We start from the raw sequence: 17,782 nt of genomic DNA, 5'->3' as shown, positions 1-17,782 counted from the left end.
AAGTAGTCCTTATGCACAACACATCCTTCATGGTGTCTTCTATGTGAATCTGGGTTTTTGTACAGTGAAGTGTGAAGTTTAATCTGAGATGTTGCTGGGATGAAATACAGAAGTTGCCAAATGAAATACAGAAGCTCTGGATACCTCAAGGCCAAAGCCAAGAGTTTGATGTATTGTATATAAAGATTTCTCACTGTTTCCCAGGCCAACATTGTCTTTGACCTCTCCACATAAAGAACTTGAGGCATGTTTCTTTGCCTTCCACCTTCCTTTGCTTCCCAATAATTCTGTGTGAGTCCTATCTAGATAAATCTCCATTCTCCTGAATGTCTCCACATCCTCAAATTGAGGTTTGGGGGCCAGCAGCCATAACAGGGCACATAGCAGGCCTTAGTCGTTAGAGAGAGGGCTTAGTTTGTGGTGTCCTATGCTTCGCTTTTGGCTTTGTTTCTTTGCCATCAGCAACTGCAGCAAAAAAAACACAACAAAAAACCAAAAATCAAACAAACAAAAACAAAAATACCCCAGCTACATTCTGCAATCATTTACATTGATCTAAATCCAGATTAATTTCACTTTAATGAATGAGTAACTAAGCAAGAGTGTTGGCCTATCATCACGCTTAATACTAATCAGTATTTTTCTTACCAGTACCTGCGGAAAAGCCAATATGTTTTGCATTCTGAGCTCAAAACCAGCCTCTGGTTTGCAGTAATTTTTGTCAGCAGAATGTATGTCATTTGTCTGGACTTCCACAGCTGCTTAGAAAATCCTGTTGCAGGACGAAACAATTTAGCCAAGCTGCTGGCGCTCAGCAAGTGCGGGGTGCGAAAAGCTCGACTTGCTCTCTGCCACGGGGACTTTCCCGGTATTCATGCTGACCTCTGTTTGCTCGTAGCTGTTTTTCTTGTGATAGACGCCTTCCATGTGAATAAACCAGCTTTTGTGAAACAGCAGCTCGGACCTGTGTGAGTGGCAGCTGTGCTCTGCGGTGAGGGTAGCTTTGCCTTTGTTGGAGGGCTTGGTACTTGCTCTGGGTTATTCAGAGCCTCAATTAAAGGAGGCGAGCTGCGGTTATTAGTTGTGCTCACTGGGGCAGAGCACAATGAGGTCGGCTCGGTGTGCGAGGGAACCCCCTGGATGGTTCAGGCAGCTCAGACCTCCAAAAAGACCCAGGGGGAAATGGGGAGGGGAAGAGGACAAAGCTCCGGTTGCTGGTGCCAGGCAGGGACACTCGGACTAAACATGTCACACGCGGTGCTGCTCTCCGGAGGGGATGTGGGGCGATGCGTGGGAATGGTGCCGGTGCCAACAAATCCTGGCAGCGAGGCCTTTGTTCACTGGTGGTATTTGCTGAGCTGATGGATCCTGTATCCATTGCCCTGAAGCAGAAGGTGGCAAAGGGCCAACTGGTCCACATTGGGACTTGTGGGGTGTGCTTTTGAGTTACTAAAAAATTTTTAGGGAATGGATTAACTTCCTTAGCTATCTCCTCTGCATTTCTTTCTTGTGTATGCACTGCATAATTTTTATAACGAACTTATACTTTTCACCACTTCATGCTTTTGGCCACTCTAGCTAATGATAATTGTACTGAATATTTATAATCTTATCAGAAAGTGCTAATGAAAAGCTTTAATGTGTCTAGCCATAATCCTGTAGCAGACTTCACCACTGTTCCTTTCTTCACATACAAAGACCCGGAGCAATAAGTGCCCTGATACACTTCTGCAAGCACAAACCCATTCTCCTGTGATCCTTGTCCAGAAACAATTTCTTTGTTGGGTCAGCACGTAAAACATCCACTCCCCAAGGCTGTACCTCTGCAAGCTGGGTCAGCTAAATATGCACAAACCTTCACTATATTTAGCAGAGGCTGAAGTGTCTCTTTAAAAGGGGAGGAATCCATCCTGCAAAATGCAGCTGGTAACTCCCTTAGGCACTGCAGTCCCTACAATAACATCAGCTCCTCTTCCAGTTCTCCTTCTACATCAGTAACTCATAACTGCAAGACAAACCTCACCAATAGGTGACTTCCTTAGTAAGTAAAGTTGTGATAGTGTTTTCCCATAGTCCATGATCCAGCCCAAATATCAGCTCTGCATTGATCAGTAGCTGACTCCATAGCTGTCTAACTTCTCTGTAGCATGCACCCACCTTTCCCGTTGTTTCTGGATCTTATGGGCAACTGGGAATGACCCTCAAGGAGCTTTCTGCAAGGATACTTTTCTGTAGTGCAGACAAAAACCAAAGCTGGTTGCCCTGTCCTTTGCCAGATGTTTGTGAGCCCTTTTAGTTGTGCCCTCTTCATCTGTAGAGACACACGAACACCCCAGCCAACCTCTGTCCTTGCTCCTTTCCACTTTTATTTTGCTTTGTGCCCAACACATTCTGTATAAATCACAGGAAATAAGCACTAAGCACCTCCAAGAATTACCTTTTTTTCAGGTATCAACTGCACTAGTAGTGCTATGCCTAAATGCTAATGCAGAAAGGGGGAGCAATATCTGAGATAATAGATGTGATAAGAAAAAAATAAATAAATAGGAACAGCAGAGTCTGCCCAGTTCTCAGTGCCTGTGTGGCTTTTTGGTGCAAGGAGAGCACCTACATTTTAGCACTGTACAAAGGCATAGACTTGTGGGGGTTCAGAGGCTGCATGACCGTGTCTACCTGGTGCCATGTTGGAGCTAACAGAGGTGAGCTGGCCCGGGGGAAAACACGGTGGTTGTGCTGAAGAGGATCACAGTGGATCTCCTCTCTGGGTAACGCAGACCAAGGATGGAGAGCTTACTATGAAATCCCACTTCACAGCTACATAGCCCTGCCTGATGATTCTCTAAGCCAGCGGTTTCCAGGATATGCTCTGCAGAAGTGTCACTTAGAAAAGGGAAAAAAAAAGTCCAAAAGGAAGAAAAGCAATTGTTTTAGGCCTAAATTTGAAATGCAGGTTCCAGGGGTTCTTGAAAAAGAAATAGTGGTGTGCAAACAAAAAACAAACAAAAAAACCACCTGAAAACAAAACAACAAAAACCCCACAACAACCTCTGGGAATTAGTGCTTTAAAATGTGCAGTGACTCTTCAAAGACACCTTCTGGAGATTGGTTTCACTACAGACCAGTTCTCCTGCTGTGACATTTGAGAGCAAACGTGTCCTTTCCTGAGTCCACATGAGCTTTTCTGAAACTGCTTTCCTTCAGAGACTGGAGAGGAGCGTGCAAGACAAGCAATTGCTGAAAGTTATCTTTCAGGACTCATCAGAGGCTCTCAAGCTGAAATACTGTACTTCTGCCTGCAATTATTTTATTTCTGACTTAAATATGAATTTCAGATCTCTTCCCTAATTGGCAGCAGATAAAATTATCCACATCCTGCATCACCTAGCCCTATGTACATAGGCTCGTGGACACTACCTTGTGTAGGAAAAGAAACATCTTAGAATTAGTTTGGTACCTCTTAATTAAATACTTGTTGTAGGAAAATATGCAAATTCATTAAGATTGAAGCTTTGTGGGAAAAACAATTTGGATGAGTTTTTAGTGATGGAGAGGGACTGGAAAAACAAGTATTAACATTTTTTAAAATGACATTTATTTTATTTTCTTTTTTTCAAGGGAATAAGTTCTGGTTTTAGTTAAAAATGTCAGTTACTTAATATATTTTTAAAAAACAGTTTAAAGTGTGTTCCCCTTCAGACAGTCTGCATGCTTGGCTCCCTAGAAGGGAACCATGGGGACGGGTACGATTGCACCGAGCTTGTAGGTCCTCTGAAGACACCTATTCTCTCACACTGGTGAACATTTTGTGGCTGTAGAGCTGAATCTTTTACAGCATTAACTCATCCTGCCAGGTCTGTGTGGAGGCTTGGGTTGCATTGCTGGCAGGCTAGCAGAAAAATAGCACATTTTGATTCCAAATAGGTGAATAAGATGGCACAGGTGCATTGCACAGTGGGGCAGTCCTGTATTTTGGCACAGGGCTTGATAAAAGGCAGCGTTTCTGGCACAGATAGGCTTTTAGTGGAGAATGAAGACCTCAGTACCCAGAAGTACCAGGATTGTAGCTGCTGATTGATACTCGCCTGCTTTCTGTCTCTTGAATTGTTTCCTCTTTGTACTCTGTGTTGATTTTCTCCCTTTCTCCTTCTTGCAGAGTTGTCTTGTCTGAAGCATCATTTCAGACCTCATTTTTTCTCTTTAAAAATGAGAAAGTGACATTTCTGAGCAGGAAAAACTCTGGGGAGGGAAAGGGAGAAGAATGAATTTGAACTACGTGCACCTGGCTTGAGCAGCAGAGCTCAGGTAGTGCCTGCTTTGATTTATAGCCCCAAACATTTACTTTCCAGGCTCCAGTTGTAGCATCCTTTGTGTAGCAGAGAGGGAGAGAGCAGATGCCCTCAAAATCACTTGCCACTCAGTTGCTTTTCTTTCAGCTGCTTTTTGGCATCAGAGGAGGGATTCTTGTAAGCAACCAGAAGACTAAAGTGCCCAGATCCCATGCAAACCTCCTTAGAAAGTATGGTCCTGGTGGCATGTGTGGGAACTGACAGGTGAATAAGGCTGTTCAGATAAAATTAATATTGGACTGAAGTTATGTTTAAAAACATAAGTCAGAAAAGAATCAAGTGCTCTTAGTCTTGCTTTTAAAAATGCGTTTGAGAGCTGTAAAGCCCAAACAGTCCCTTGAAGGTCTGTAAATCTGACAATGCCAAATGTCAGTGCCAATGACACTTTTAAACTCTTTGCATGTAAGGAAGCAGTCACTGGGCTTGATTCTGCCATACTTCAGTCATTTTGTATAATGTCTTTTTTTCCATCTAGACTAGGAGGTGGAATCAGAGAATGTACTGAGCTCTGAAAGCCGACAGCTTGTGGTGGTACCCAATGTGGGACAAGCCCTTGTTCTCCCATGATCAGTCACTTCATCCCTATGCTGTTTCCAGTGATGTCCCCAAGGTTTGCCCTCATGAAGATTATCAAGGGAATGGTTTGCTCTCAGAAGATCTCTTTTGAAGAGCTTCACCACCAAAGATCTATTAGACTGTTTTTTCTAGTTGGTGATGGGGTCTTGCACATGTCCCCTGCTACCTTCTGCCTGTGTGCAGCCAGTTCAGTGTCTCACCCATGAAAGATCAAATTCAGGTAGTGGGAGGATGTGGACTGCAAATAGGCAAACTGCTGAGTGTCCTGAGGTGCATCCAGGCCCTTCTGCGAGGACATTAATTTATCCTGGCTTCTTCTAAGAGGAGACTATAGTCACTCCCATTTTGCAATGGTGATGTTACAATTCCTTACAACACAAAACCCAAACTCTTCACCGGAGTTAAGCCTTGTTTTTATACAGGGATCTCCTTGCTCTGCTGTTGTGATATAATTATACTGCTGCTGTTTTGAGTCCGAAAGCCACTGTTGCAGTAGCCCCCAAAAATACCCACGTGGAAGACGATACTGTTCAATTTGCAGTTGTATAATTATGCCAGAAGAGGAATGTCAGTCAGAGTCCCTCTTAAGCATGTCCTTGAGCTATATTTCTCTCTTGAAAGTTGTTTGAGAACAACTAGTATATATTTATTGATCAGCTGAGAAGGCATCAGCTTTGAACTGGGTTGCTTCTAATTAGTTCACTTTTGGAACTGCTGTGAAGTAACAGAATGCCATACCTGGATTTCTTGTTATTATTCTGGAGATATCATTATTTTTATAACAATTTAACAAACAGAAGAATGTTTTTAGTCTTCTCAGGATTTGCTTTTTGAAAATCAGCTATAAACCTTAACTTGGCATTTCACCGTTTAGACAGTTCTCAGGTTATGAGACTCTATACTCTTGTTTCTTCATTGAGACACATGGGAGGATAATGGTCAGACTGTCTTGTCCTTCCAGCCAGCAGTGGGAACTGATGTTTTCTGCAGATCTGTAGCCGTACCGCTCTGCTGGGCTCATCTGGGGAATGTGCCTTTCATGAGTGCCAAGTGCAAGTGAGATTGATGGGGTTTTATAGCAGAAATATTGTAATGTTCCTATTCAGTGAGAGCCAACCTACCGAAGCTTCGCACTGAGTTTATTTTTAATCTCAATTGTTTCAATTACAGGGCTAACACAGAACTGCTGCTTTAAAAAACAAATGCAACAAAAATGCCTTCACTGTTGTGTCAATAGCATTTTACAACATTTGAGTCTATCCTAAAACCAGTCATTGCTATAAGAGAATTAGCGGGGTTTTTTTGCTACTGTTGCTGCCTCTCCCTGTTGTGAAATTTGCTGCTGGCAAAATTTTGCTTCCATATTACTTGTTTAATAACACAGGAAAAAAGATAAGAGAGATCCTCTTCTGTTAGTGGAGATGCTTTTCATCTTGTTTCTACATTCAACACTTGCACGTGTAGTATTGATCCTTATAAGTTTTTAAAGGAGTATAAAGCACAGATGTTTCAGTTCAGCTTTTCTTACAGACCATAGAAGTCTCATTCACTCATTACATTGATGGATATCAGAATTAACCCATAGCTAATGATGTAAAATCCAGGAAGAGAAAAATCCTTATTTTATGAAACTTCATGAGTGAGAAGGGGAGAGGAAACAATAAAATTTTTGGATTCTTGGCAGTTCTGCAGCTGTGAGAAAGCCAGCAGATCAGACAATTTCTCTGGACTGCTATCTGTTGCCATCCACATCCTCATTTACATCCCTAGAGAGGCACTATGCACTGAGCTCTTCTTTCCTCACTTACAGGATCCTCACTTTGGTAGGTAGTGGAGCTTTATCTGCCCACAGCCAGGTGAACATTACCTATAATCTGTGTTCTCCATCTGGGACACAGGGGCAAGCAGGAAATGTTCTCAGCCTTGCAGCACCCTGCTCTCCCCAGCCTATGAAATACAGACAGTTAGCTCAGCTAAAACTGCCCTGAGGAGCCCAGTAGCTGGGTCAGGAGGGACATAGCCTTTCAGTACTTAAAAGGGGCCTATAAGAAAGATGGGGGCAGACTTCTTAGCAGGGCCTGTTATGATAGGACAAGGGATAATAGTTTTAAACTAAAGGAGGGGAGATTCAGGCTGGAAATGAGGAAGAAATTTTTTTACAATGAAGGTGGTAAAACACTGTCCCAAGGACCCAGATAGATGGTAGAGGCCCCATCCCTGGTGACATCCCAGGCCAGGCTGGATGGGGCTCTGAGCAATGTGATCTAGTTGAAGATGTCCCTGCTCATGGCAAGGGTTGGACTGGATGAGCTTTGAAGGTCCCTTCCAACCCAAACTGTTCTATGATTCTATGTCCATTTGTGCCCGTAGAGTAACTACTGGTAAGGGTTTGTCTCTGTGGCTGCTGGCTTCTGGAGGTTGCGCTACAACTGAACTCCATACTGTCACCCTGTTGAATGTTTTACAGGTTATGGTCATGAAGCTGTTTTCATGTCAATTTACCTGCTAAGTCAATAACTAGCCATTCAGGAGAAACCCTGTGGTTCACTGGGATCCAGCACACTCTGCAAGGTGAAGCTTCACCTCTTTCCCAAGACGGGAGAACCAGAGAGAAAAGGGTGGGCTCATGTTCCAGAGTAGCAATCAGCTCACAGCCTGGGTGGAAAGCGCTGCAGCTGCTAATTGCTTTCCTCAAAACCTTGTGCTGTATGCTGACAAGCTCCTTGGCACACAGTCTGTGTATTTGTTTAGGGGCAGACACAAGCGAATTAGCTTGGAAGTGCCGAGGCCTGATGCTATATTCACAGATCCCATAATGCCACTTATTCCCTGTGGGAGCATGTGCAAATTAATTCTGTATGCTACTCACTTAAATGGTGCTAATTACATCAGTCCTCTTAACAATATACATCTGCTGTCATCCATCCAACAAGTTTCTTGCATTTGTGTGGGTGCGTCAGGGAGCGAGAGACCATCAGTGAGTCCTGTAGTGCAGGTATCTCTTGGAAAGATGAGCCTTCACCAAGATTCAGGAGGTTCTCCAAGAAATTTTAAAGGACATCTGAAGAGAAGCTAAAGGTTGGTGTATGGGCTCAATCTGGAGATAGGGCTCTTGAGCTGTTTGGCATTCCCTGTGTTGGTGGGGTTGTGTAGTTGTCACTTCATGTGTGAGTACCTGTAATGGGATGGTCCCCTTTGGAATCAAGATCCAGAGCATGGGACAGACACAAATGAGAAATGAAAAAGACAGTGGACAGTGACAAAAGGAGAAGAGAGAGAAGCTTAGATCCAGCGTGAGAAGGTGGCATAAATGCACAGCACAGCCTGCCACATTATGGGGAAAACAATGTTTTTCACATTTATGTGAACAGTGCAAGTGTGAGTGAGGCAGGACAGGAAGCAAGTATAGGAAAAGGATTTAACATGGGGTTTTTTTCTTTGCTAGCCTTCAAAAAAGCTTCAAGTGTTTTGCAAATGCCAGATCTCCTTGCATTTCCTCTGTCCCTAGTTAAATGGGATACAACATTTCTTGACTGTGCATTTAGCCTCTTTCCTACTTTCTTGCTTGAACCAAATGCATTTAAAAATTGGTGACCTGTGACCATAAAATGAATTTACCATTTTTCCCAAGAGGCTCCTTTTGATCTTTATTACAGAGCTCTTAGCAAAGGATAATATTTATGGGCTATATCTAAACCAGTAACCGTAAACGTGGCCAGAAACATTCCAGGGCAATGTAACGCACTCATCTGCACCGGTGTCTGGCACGTTTTGGCCCAGGCGAGCTAAAACTGTCAGAGCATTTCTAGGGCCTATATGGGTATGTAAAACGTGTCAGGGACTGTTCATGGTCAGCAGGCACTTTATGTTGGAGGCAAAGACCATTTGCTAGCATAGATGTGGGCTTGAACATGCTCTGGACTCAGTGCCCAGCAATGCACCCAACCATGCTTGTTTTAATTGGATGGATGTAACTGTGGTGCCTTTGATAGCTGTCTAACTTGGGAACCGTGTGTCCTTAGGTTCCCCCTGTGGCCAGTAAGAAGAGAGTAGCTTTTTCAAGGGTAAATCAGGGCATCTAAATTAGGTTTCTGCTCTGAATTGCCCTCTGAAGGAGCCTGTCTTCTCCATTCCTGCAGAAGGAGCCAAAGGAGAATGTCCTCTTGCCTGGGACCTTAAATGTATGTTGCATTAATGCTGGTGTAGTACTTTTGGTTTCCCTCTGTGCAGAATATAACACCTACTGAACATTGCAGGGCAATAAATGTGGGGCTACTCAAAGAATCACGTTTTCTGGCTGCTGTGCTGATAAAAGAGAGGGAAACCCTGCAAATGCAGATTTCTGCACTCCCACTGCAGTCGCTTGCAAACTACTCAGCAGCCAGGGGCGTCTGGAGAGTGATTCAGCTGGGTGTTGGTGCATTTTTAGAATAATGTTTTAGTGGAGAAATGTGACAATGCCACAGCCTCCGGATAGTATGAGAAGCAGGGTGGACTGCAACTGTGTTTGCTCAGCCTATAAGCTGGGACTGTGGTTGCAGAGTGCCTTGGTGTGCAAATATGGGACCCTCATCCAGAAACAGTGTAGGCATTATTTCAAGAGAAAAAGTCAGAAACCACCTTGGCTGCAGCGGCCACGAACGGGTGATTTTCCTGGCACTGATGGACTTTAAGCTTCACGGCGTGACATATAGTGTGATTTCAGAAAGGAAGTGAAAATTGCATAAGGCATTAAACTGCAAGGTGGAATCATACAATTGCTGTGATACTCTGTTTTACCTACATCTTGTTACAAATTATAATGTTCGTATAGAAGCAATTGCAGTATCATTACACTGTCAGTGCCACCACTGTAGTTGAAAGATATGCCAGCTTTTTTCCCTTCTGAATTTGTTTCCAAAGGTGGGTGGCACCTCAAGGATCAGTTCATTTTCTGGGAAATAATACCTGACAATGATATTTGCGGAAACTATTTAGTGAATATGGGCAGAACATGGAGGTATTCTTTTAAAATAAGTAATATATTTTAAAGAGTGGGAATAAAAAATCCCAAACCCTTGAATATCGAGACTTTATAATAGTCAATGCACAATGTTTTATGAAAAACAAACAAAAAGAAAGAGAATAAAATGAAGGTAGTTCTGTATATAAGAGTCACTTTAATCATAAACTGACTGCAGGGAGTTAAGTGTGCTGGAGGAACTGCTGCACAGCAAAACACCAAAGGAATTGAACAGCAGAGCTAATGGGGTCTGGAAAAGCTTCTCCGAGGAACTGGTTTAAGGAAATCTTCTGAAGAAAAAATTATTCACCAGGACCTTCCTCTAAAGTTTAGACTTTGGTGGGAATATTTGCTTTAATGTAGGAAAAAAAAAAAAACCACAATATTGACTATACCGAAAAACGAAGCTTACTCTATGCATGTGCTCCTCCACCCTCACCCCCAAATCCCCCAAATATCTCTTTCTTGCGAGATTATAGTTGTTTAGCTCTGAAAAGCATGTAAGAGTCGGAGATCATCTTTGGACAGTGGCTAAAGAATTCCTGGCAAATATTTTGAAATCTGGTCTAAAGTTTTGGGAGACAGCTTTTAACGAAGCTTGAATTTGCCAAGTTATTTCCTTATCCATGGTAGAATTTATGGTGGGCTAAGGACCAGCGTCAGGGGATGAGAAAATGCAAATGTTTAGGTTGGGAATATCATGCATTTGAAGATAAAGTGGAGACTTTCTGTTGCAGGGAGAGTAGGTGAATCTCTGGCAATGCACTGGGTGCTGATGAGATTCTGGAATCCTAAAATTCTCAGTTTGGGAAAAAAAAAAAAAAAGAAACATGGTAATAATGTTTGCTTTAACCTTCTTGCTTTTCTGTTCTCACCTCTCTACTTTATTCTTGTATAACTTGACAGCTGCACGTGTTCAGCATTCATTATACACAAGTTCCTGGAGGAGCCCTTGGCATCTGAGGGCTTACTTCTTCTTGAAAGACTAAAAATGAAAATGAAGAAGCTGTATAAGCAGAGTCCTAAGGACCAAAGGATGGAGCACTGGCAACTGGGGTTTGTGTTTAGCACTTTACAGGGAAGTTTTCTCCAGAGAAAGCCCTAAGAGGTAGTAGGATCACACTGTGACTTTAAGCAAACTTTCCAAGTGAGGGATTTGTCTTCAAAAGGGTGTTTTGGGAAATAGCTGCAGAGATTGGGCTCATGGAGAAGAGAGTTCTTCCCATAATTATGCTCTTCCTATGGTACAAATAGAACAGGAGATTCATAAACTCATGGGGTGAGGGAGGACACCAAAGCCCATCAGTGTGGGCTCTCTGCAGGTCCCCCATGTCTTACCTGCCCATTGGGTCCGAATTACTGCTTGGTCCCCAGGCAGACACACACACACACAGGCTGGAGGTGCCTCATGTGCTCCTCGTATAAGCTAGTCCACAGGTGATGTCAGAAAGGGAAAGGTGCCTTATTGTTTCAATCTCTTTTGCTTCAGTTTCAAGGAAGTTTCACATTTAATGGCCCACTACAATGCAAAATCGTTTTTCCATTTGTATGTTTATAGACCCTAAATGAATGAACCCTTCTGTGTCAAAATAACCCTTTCCCTCTCCTCCTTCCCATTTCTCTATCTTCTCACTTTCTTTTCCTTGTCTGCCTCTTCTCTCTCTTTCTCTCTCTTTCTCTCTCTTTTCTCTCTCTTTCTCTCTCTTTCTCTCTCTTTCTCTCTCTTTCTCTCTCTTTCTCTCTCTTTCTCTCTCTTTCTCTCTCTTTCTCTCTCTTTCTCTCTCTTTCTCTCTCTTTCTCTCTCTTTCTCTCTCTCTTTCTCTCTCTTTCTCTCTCTTTCTCTCTCTTTCTCTCTCTTCTCTCTCTCTTTCTCTCTCTTTCTCTCTCTTTCTCTCTCTCTTTCTCTCTCTTTCTCTCCTCTTTCTCTCTCTTTCTCTCTCTTATCAAAGCTCTGTCAATATCTGATGCACATCTCCAAAGGCTGGTGCATCCCATCCTAAAACTAGTGTGCAAGACACTTGTAGACGGTGCTAAGATAGCTCAGATTAGGTAAGAATTTATCAGTGACCAAGGTGTTGCATCAGTTCTTGTTGTGTTCCCTTTGAAAAGATGTGTTCAAAAGATCACAATCGGACTGTGGCTAAGGGCATCTCCTGAAAAGGCATTCTTGCTGGAGAACACAAAGCCCTTTGGGATAAAGTGTTTCTGTCTATGTTTCTTCTCTAAATCACCACTTCTGGGCTGAAAGTGCACATTGCTAAGTTAGCTGAGCTTCTCATGAACCAACACCCTCAAGTCCTTCTCCTTGGCATTCAGGATAAATATTCCATAAGCAATGTCTCTAGTTCTTGGAAACAAGTGAACACCTCTTTGAAAGAGATACAGTGTCCATTTCTTTTACAGATTCAGTGATAGGGACTACAATACTATTTCATAATATTTTCTGTTGTTACTCATTTTTACTTAAGCAGCTCCTGCAGCAAATGTCTTATCAAATGTCCCTCTGTTCCAGACGACCTTGTAAAGCTGGAGTGATGGAGATCAGGGAACAGGGTGGAAAAGAGAGTAGTGGATGTGACCCTTGTCAGTTCTATGTGCCTGTGGTTATCAGTAAAGATCAAGCCAGGAGCAAGGCAGGTAAAAAACTGTTGTCCTCGAGTCAGCACCAAAGCTTCTGTAGGCTGAAGTGGATTCTCTGTTTTCTTAGTGATGTGGAAACCACAAACAGTTCTGAACAATTTGGAAATCTGTGAAAAAGGAGGCTACATTAATGAATTGGTTATCCTATATTGAGCAAGTTATCTGCTGAGGAGTCCATCTCTAGAGGAAGGAAATGAGGTTTCAGGTGACAACCCTGGATAGACCTTCTGGTTGTATGAAGCAAGTGACTCCAAGACAAAGCCACCAGCCATCCTAACAAAACATAGTCGTCTTCAGCAAGTTTAGACTACCAGAGCATAACAATAGTAAAAGAGAAGAAAGATACCTGGGAAAATATATAACTCCCTTGTTCAACACTAGTTATGGGACTTAGAAATGATGAGAATGTATCACTATTAAAAAATGAAAAATGATTCATATGTACAACTGTAGACCAGTTTGCCTAATTTCACTGACAAAAAATAATAATTTACGTCAAAGCCAGTGAACAAAGTATTACAGAATGGGAATTATTAGATATTCCTATTCAAGGATTTTAACTATATGAGAAATAGGTAATCTCTAACAAAACGAAATTCTTTCTGTTGAGAGTTACAGTTTCGTTGTTATGGTAACTACCTAGATATAATACATTTGTTCTTAGGCATCATTATTGTCTATTGAATGACATTTGCATTAAAAAGTAACACTCTACAATGGATTAAAAGCTGACTGATCTCATGTAGCAGGTGTCAGTGGAAGGTCATCATTTCTAGTGCAAATGTAAAATGGATATATACCATTTATGGTGTTATTAAAATTTTCCATGAAGCACATGGACATAAATGCAAAATCTTTGCTGATAAAATTTGGAGTTAAAGCAAAGGATTGACAGGATATTACATAAAGGACAAGGAAGTAATTTTAAACAATATGTATTTAAAAGCATATATGTCGGGAAGTTGTGCAGACCTTTGATCATTGAATAGTAGCATCGTTTTGGTTGGAAAAGATCTCCTCTATCATCAAGTCCAAATGATAGAGGAGAACCTACAACATGGTTTCAACTTCTAATGTCAAGGCATAAACAGGTTTGAGTGAAGTATCCTGGCTTTCAAACCAACAGGCATCAGGGAGCACAAGTGACCCTGTGCATCACTCAGTATTGGTTCCTAGTGTGGTAAACAAAAAAACATAAATAAAATTGACTACTCTGAATATTATCTATAGAAGTGGCAGCCCTAAAGTTGCTCCAAAGTAAGTCTGAAATGTCCTGGGTAACACAAACTTGCACGAGCAACCTCTCTCTGGCTTTCCTCAGTGCTGCGGCAAAGGGGTGGCTAAATGTGTTCAACTGCTTTGGGTTGCTGCATTGACTGTTGAGGCTTCTGGAAATGGCTTTTACATTCCCCTTTCTTTCCACTGAGCTGAGAGTGCTTCATCTGCAGCTGATAATCCAGACCATAAATTCATTAGCACAGTAAAACAGGAAAAAAAATCTGATTACAGTGCTAGGTTTCACCAAACTTTATGAATTATTTATTTACTTATTTGTTTTTTTACTGAGAGTCAGGAACCAGGAGGAGAGATATAAAGCCTGCTAGCAATCTCCTGAGAAAAGTAATTTTTATCTCAATATTTTGTATGAAGCTTCATGCACAATTCAAGGTAGGCCAGCTCTAGAAAGTCTTCAGAGAGCCCTGTGAGATTGTGCCCCGTTGGTGAGGGCATTGCCTGGACTTGGGTCACCCTCAGCTCCTGATTTCCCATCCCTTAGGGAGCAGCTGGCCATTGTTGCTCCTTGAGATGCACAACAATTAATGATACTGAAGGAATAACATACTAAACATCGGGTGGAAATGATACTAAATAGCATATCACAAAATCACAGAATGGCTGGGGTTGGAAGGGACACTTGGAGATCACAGAATCACAGAATGTTAGGGATTGGAAGGGACCTCGAAAGATCATCCACTCCAATTCCCCTGCCGGAGCAGGAACATCTAGTCCAACCCACCTGCTAAAGCAGGTTCACCAGGGCAGATTGCATAAGCATGCATCCAGGTGAGTTTTGAATGTCTCCAGAGAAGGAGACTCTCAACCTCTCTGGGCAGCCTGGTCCAGGGCTCTGGCACCTCAAAGGAAAGAAGTTTCTCTTCATGTTTAGATAGAACGTTCTGTGCTTCAGTTTGTGCCCATTGCTCCTCAACCTATTGTTGGACATTACTCAAAAAGAGTCTGGTCTCATCCTCTTGACACCCACACTTGAAATATTTATAAATATTGGTAAGATAACCTCTCAGCTTCTCTTCTCCAGGCTGAACAGCCCCAGCTCTTTCAGTCTCTCCTCATAAGAAAGATGCTCCAGACCCCTCATCATCTTTGTAGCTGCTGGACTCCCTCCCATAACTCCTTGTCCTTCTTAAACTGGGGAGCCCAGAACTGGATGCAGTTCTCCAGATGTGGCCTCACCAGGGCAAAGTAGAGGGGGAGGACAACCCCCTCACACTTGCTAGTCACACTTTTCCTAATGCACCCCAGGATACCATTGGCCTTCTTGCTCACAAGGTCACACTGCTGGCTCATGGTCAACCTGTTGTCCACCAGGACCCTCAAGTCCTTCTATGCAGAGCTGCTTTCCAGCAGGCCAACTGATAACTTGGATTGGTGCCTGGGGTTGTTCCTCCTCAGATGCAGGACCCTACACTTGCCCTTGTTGAACTTGATCATGTTCTTCTCTGCCAAGTCCTCCTGCCTGTACAGGTCTCACTGGATGTTAACACAGCCTCCTGGTGTTATCAGCCCTTTCTCCCAGTTTGGTATCATCTACAAACTTGTTGAGGGTGCACTTGGTCTCTTAATCCAGGTCACTGATGAATAGGTTAAACAAGACTGGACACCATACTGACCCCTGAGGAACCACACTAACTACAGGCCTCCAAACAGACTCTACACTATTGATCACAACCCTCTGAGCTCTGCCATCCAGCCAGTTCTCAATCCATCTCACTGTGTACTCATCCAGCCTACACTTACTGAGCTTATCGATGAGGATGTTGTGAGAGACAGTGTCAAAAGCCTTGCTGAAGTCAAGGTACACAACATCCACTGCTCTTCCTCATCTACTCAGCCAGTCATACAATCACAGAAGGCTATCAGGCTGGTCAAACATTATTTCCCCTTGGTGAATCCATGTTGACTACTCCTGATAACCTTTTTTTCCTGCACGTGCTTGGAGATGACATCCAGAATGAGCTGTTTCATCAGCTTTCCAGGGATGGAGGGGAGGCTGATTGGCCTATAGTTTCCTGGGTTGTCCTTCTTGCTCTTTTTGAAGACTTGAGTGTCATTGGCTTTATTCCTGTTCTCAGGCTCAACTTCTGTTCTCTAGGACCTTTCAAAGATGATGGAGAGTGGCTGAGCGATAACATCTGCCAGCTCTTTCAGCATTCGTGGGTGCATCCCATTGAGGCCCCTGGATTTGTGGATGTCCAGTTTACCTAAATGATCTCTAACCTGATCCTCCTCAACCAAAGGAAAGTCTTGCTTCTTCCAGACTTTATCTCTTACCTCCAAGGTCTGGGATTCCTCAGTGGGATTCCTCAGGGCTGTTCTTAGCAATAAAGATGAAAGCAAATAAGATGTCAAGATAAGTATTGCAAATGCAGAGGATATGGGTATTTGCATGTGTTCTTCTTGGCTATCTTCACCTGACTGTTCTTTAAATCAAATAAAAGACATCAATTTGAGGCTGTGCAAGTGGCGAAAAGTCAGGGGCTCATTTTTATATTCTCATTAAATGTATTCCTTGAACTACCTGTCCCCATTGTTAACAACTATGCAATTACTTATCAATCTGGGAAAACAAAACACGAATAAATGTTATTTCAGAGATATGGCAGGAAAGAAGTGGATAAGTAGACAGTTCTTTGCAGAAAAGCATTTACCTGTGATTGTGTTGACACTAATTGGGAGCATGAGAAACAGCTGACAAGGCTGGGTATTTTAATGACTTTTTTGAAACCTGTGTGTAGGGGTGAATATTCTTCAAAGTTTTAGTGATATTTAACGCTGCTTTCTGCTTGAACAGACTCAAGGAGCAGACACAGAAATAGTCATGGTCCTGGAGGAGTGTTAACAGGAGAATCACATGTAATACAGTATGATACAGGAGAGTGGGCTTCAACTTTTGTGTCTGACACTGGCCTGTGATGGGACCTTGGTGTGACTAAAGTCACTTCATTGTTCTATGCTCTGGATTCCCTTTCCCGTCTTAACACTTCTGGTTTGAGGTTTTTCTGAGTAGGAGCTGCCCTTTCTGAAAAGTTTAGGCAACACATCTATGTCAGCTGGGCCTGCAGAAATTCCAACAAATCTGGGAATGGAATCGTATTTTCAATTTTCTTAAGTTTTTATGTCTTTCATGTAGATTTACAGACTAGTGAAAAACCCAGAGTGATGTCCTAGCTAAGGGAAAGGCTCAAACCATCTGTTCTGTTTGGTTTCTTGCCTGGCCAGGCAGCAAAAAGTGGTTCAAAACTAGACACAGTCTAGTCCCTTGCCCAGCTTGTGATTAGGGGATAGGGTAGGGGAAGGGTGTTTAGGACATGCAGAGAGAAGTAAACAGAATTATTGCTGTGAGATCCTGTGCAAATGTTGGACAAAAGCCAAGAGAACAGCTTTTGTTAGTACTGTAGCGTCCAAAATGATGTGTTTACCTGTGATAATTTTATACTGGTTCTTCTGCTTTCCAGACGTTCTGTGTCCAAATGTCCACGTGGAAGGAGATCGATTCAAACACACAAATGGAGGGACTGATGAGATTCCAGGTAATAAGACATTTCTGTTGTATATCTGGGAACTGAAATAGTATAACTGTACTTTTCTAGTATGATGTTCTGATTCACTACACCTAGTTGGCATTTTCTTAATCCAACACGTATTAGTACATTAGAAACTGCAGGGCTCAAAAAAAGTTATCTGTTGACAGGTGATAGCAAATTAATCATGAGCTTTCTTTTGATATGACAGCAAATTAAAAAGCCAATAGAGCTTAGTGTGGTAGATAGAGGAATGCAATATGCCTTGGAAATGACTTTTTTTTTTTTTTTTACCACTCCACATTTGGTCAGTTTTGATTTCCTTTTATTTAATCTGTGATTGCTGTGGGACCTCCAAGGACAATGGTAATTACCATTGAATAAGTGCTTATATATGT

At 42.5% G+C, this 17,782-nt stretch overlaps 1 protein-coding gene across 4 annotated transcripts in view; it reads left to right on the top strand.

The window, feature by feature from the left end:
* Window positions 1-17,782, top strand: part of COL22A1 (collagen type XXII alpha 1 chain) — a 229,422-nt gene that overhangs the window by 50,974 nt on the left and 160,666 nt on the right. For all 4 annotated transcript variants that reach the window (XM_065054479.1, XM_065054478.1, XM_065054481.1 and 1 more), the window contains exon 4: window positions 17,319-17,393. In XM_065054479.1, coding sequence (XP_064910551.1) covers window positions 17,319-17,393 — 75 coding nt within the window. The remainder of the gene's footprint in view (window positions 1-17,318; window positions 17,394-17,782) is intronic.

This window comes from Columba livia, chromosome 2, assembly GCF_036013475.1.
Source record: "Columba livia isolate bColLiv1 breed racing homer chromosome 2, bColLiv1.pat.W.v2, whole genome shotgun sequence".
In the NCBI taxonomy this organism is placed as follows: Eukaryota; Metazoa; Chordata; class Aves; order Columbiformes; family Columbidae; genus Columba; species Columba livia.
This window is presented reverse-complemented; position numbering and strand designations above follow the sequence as displayed.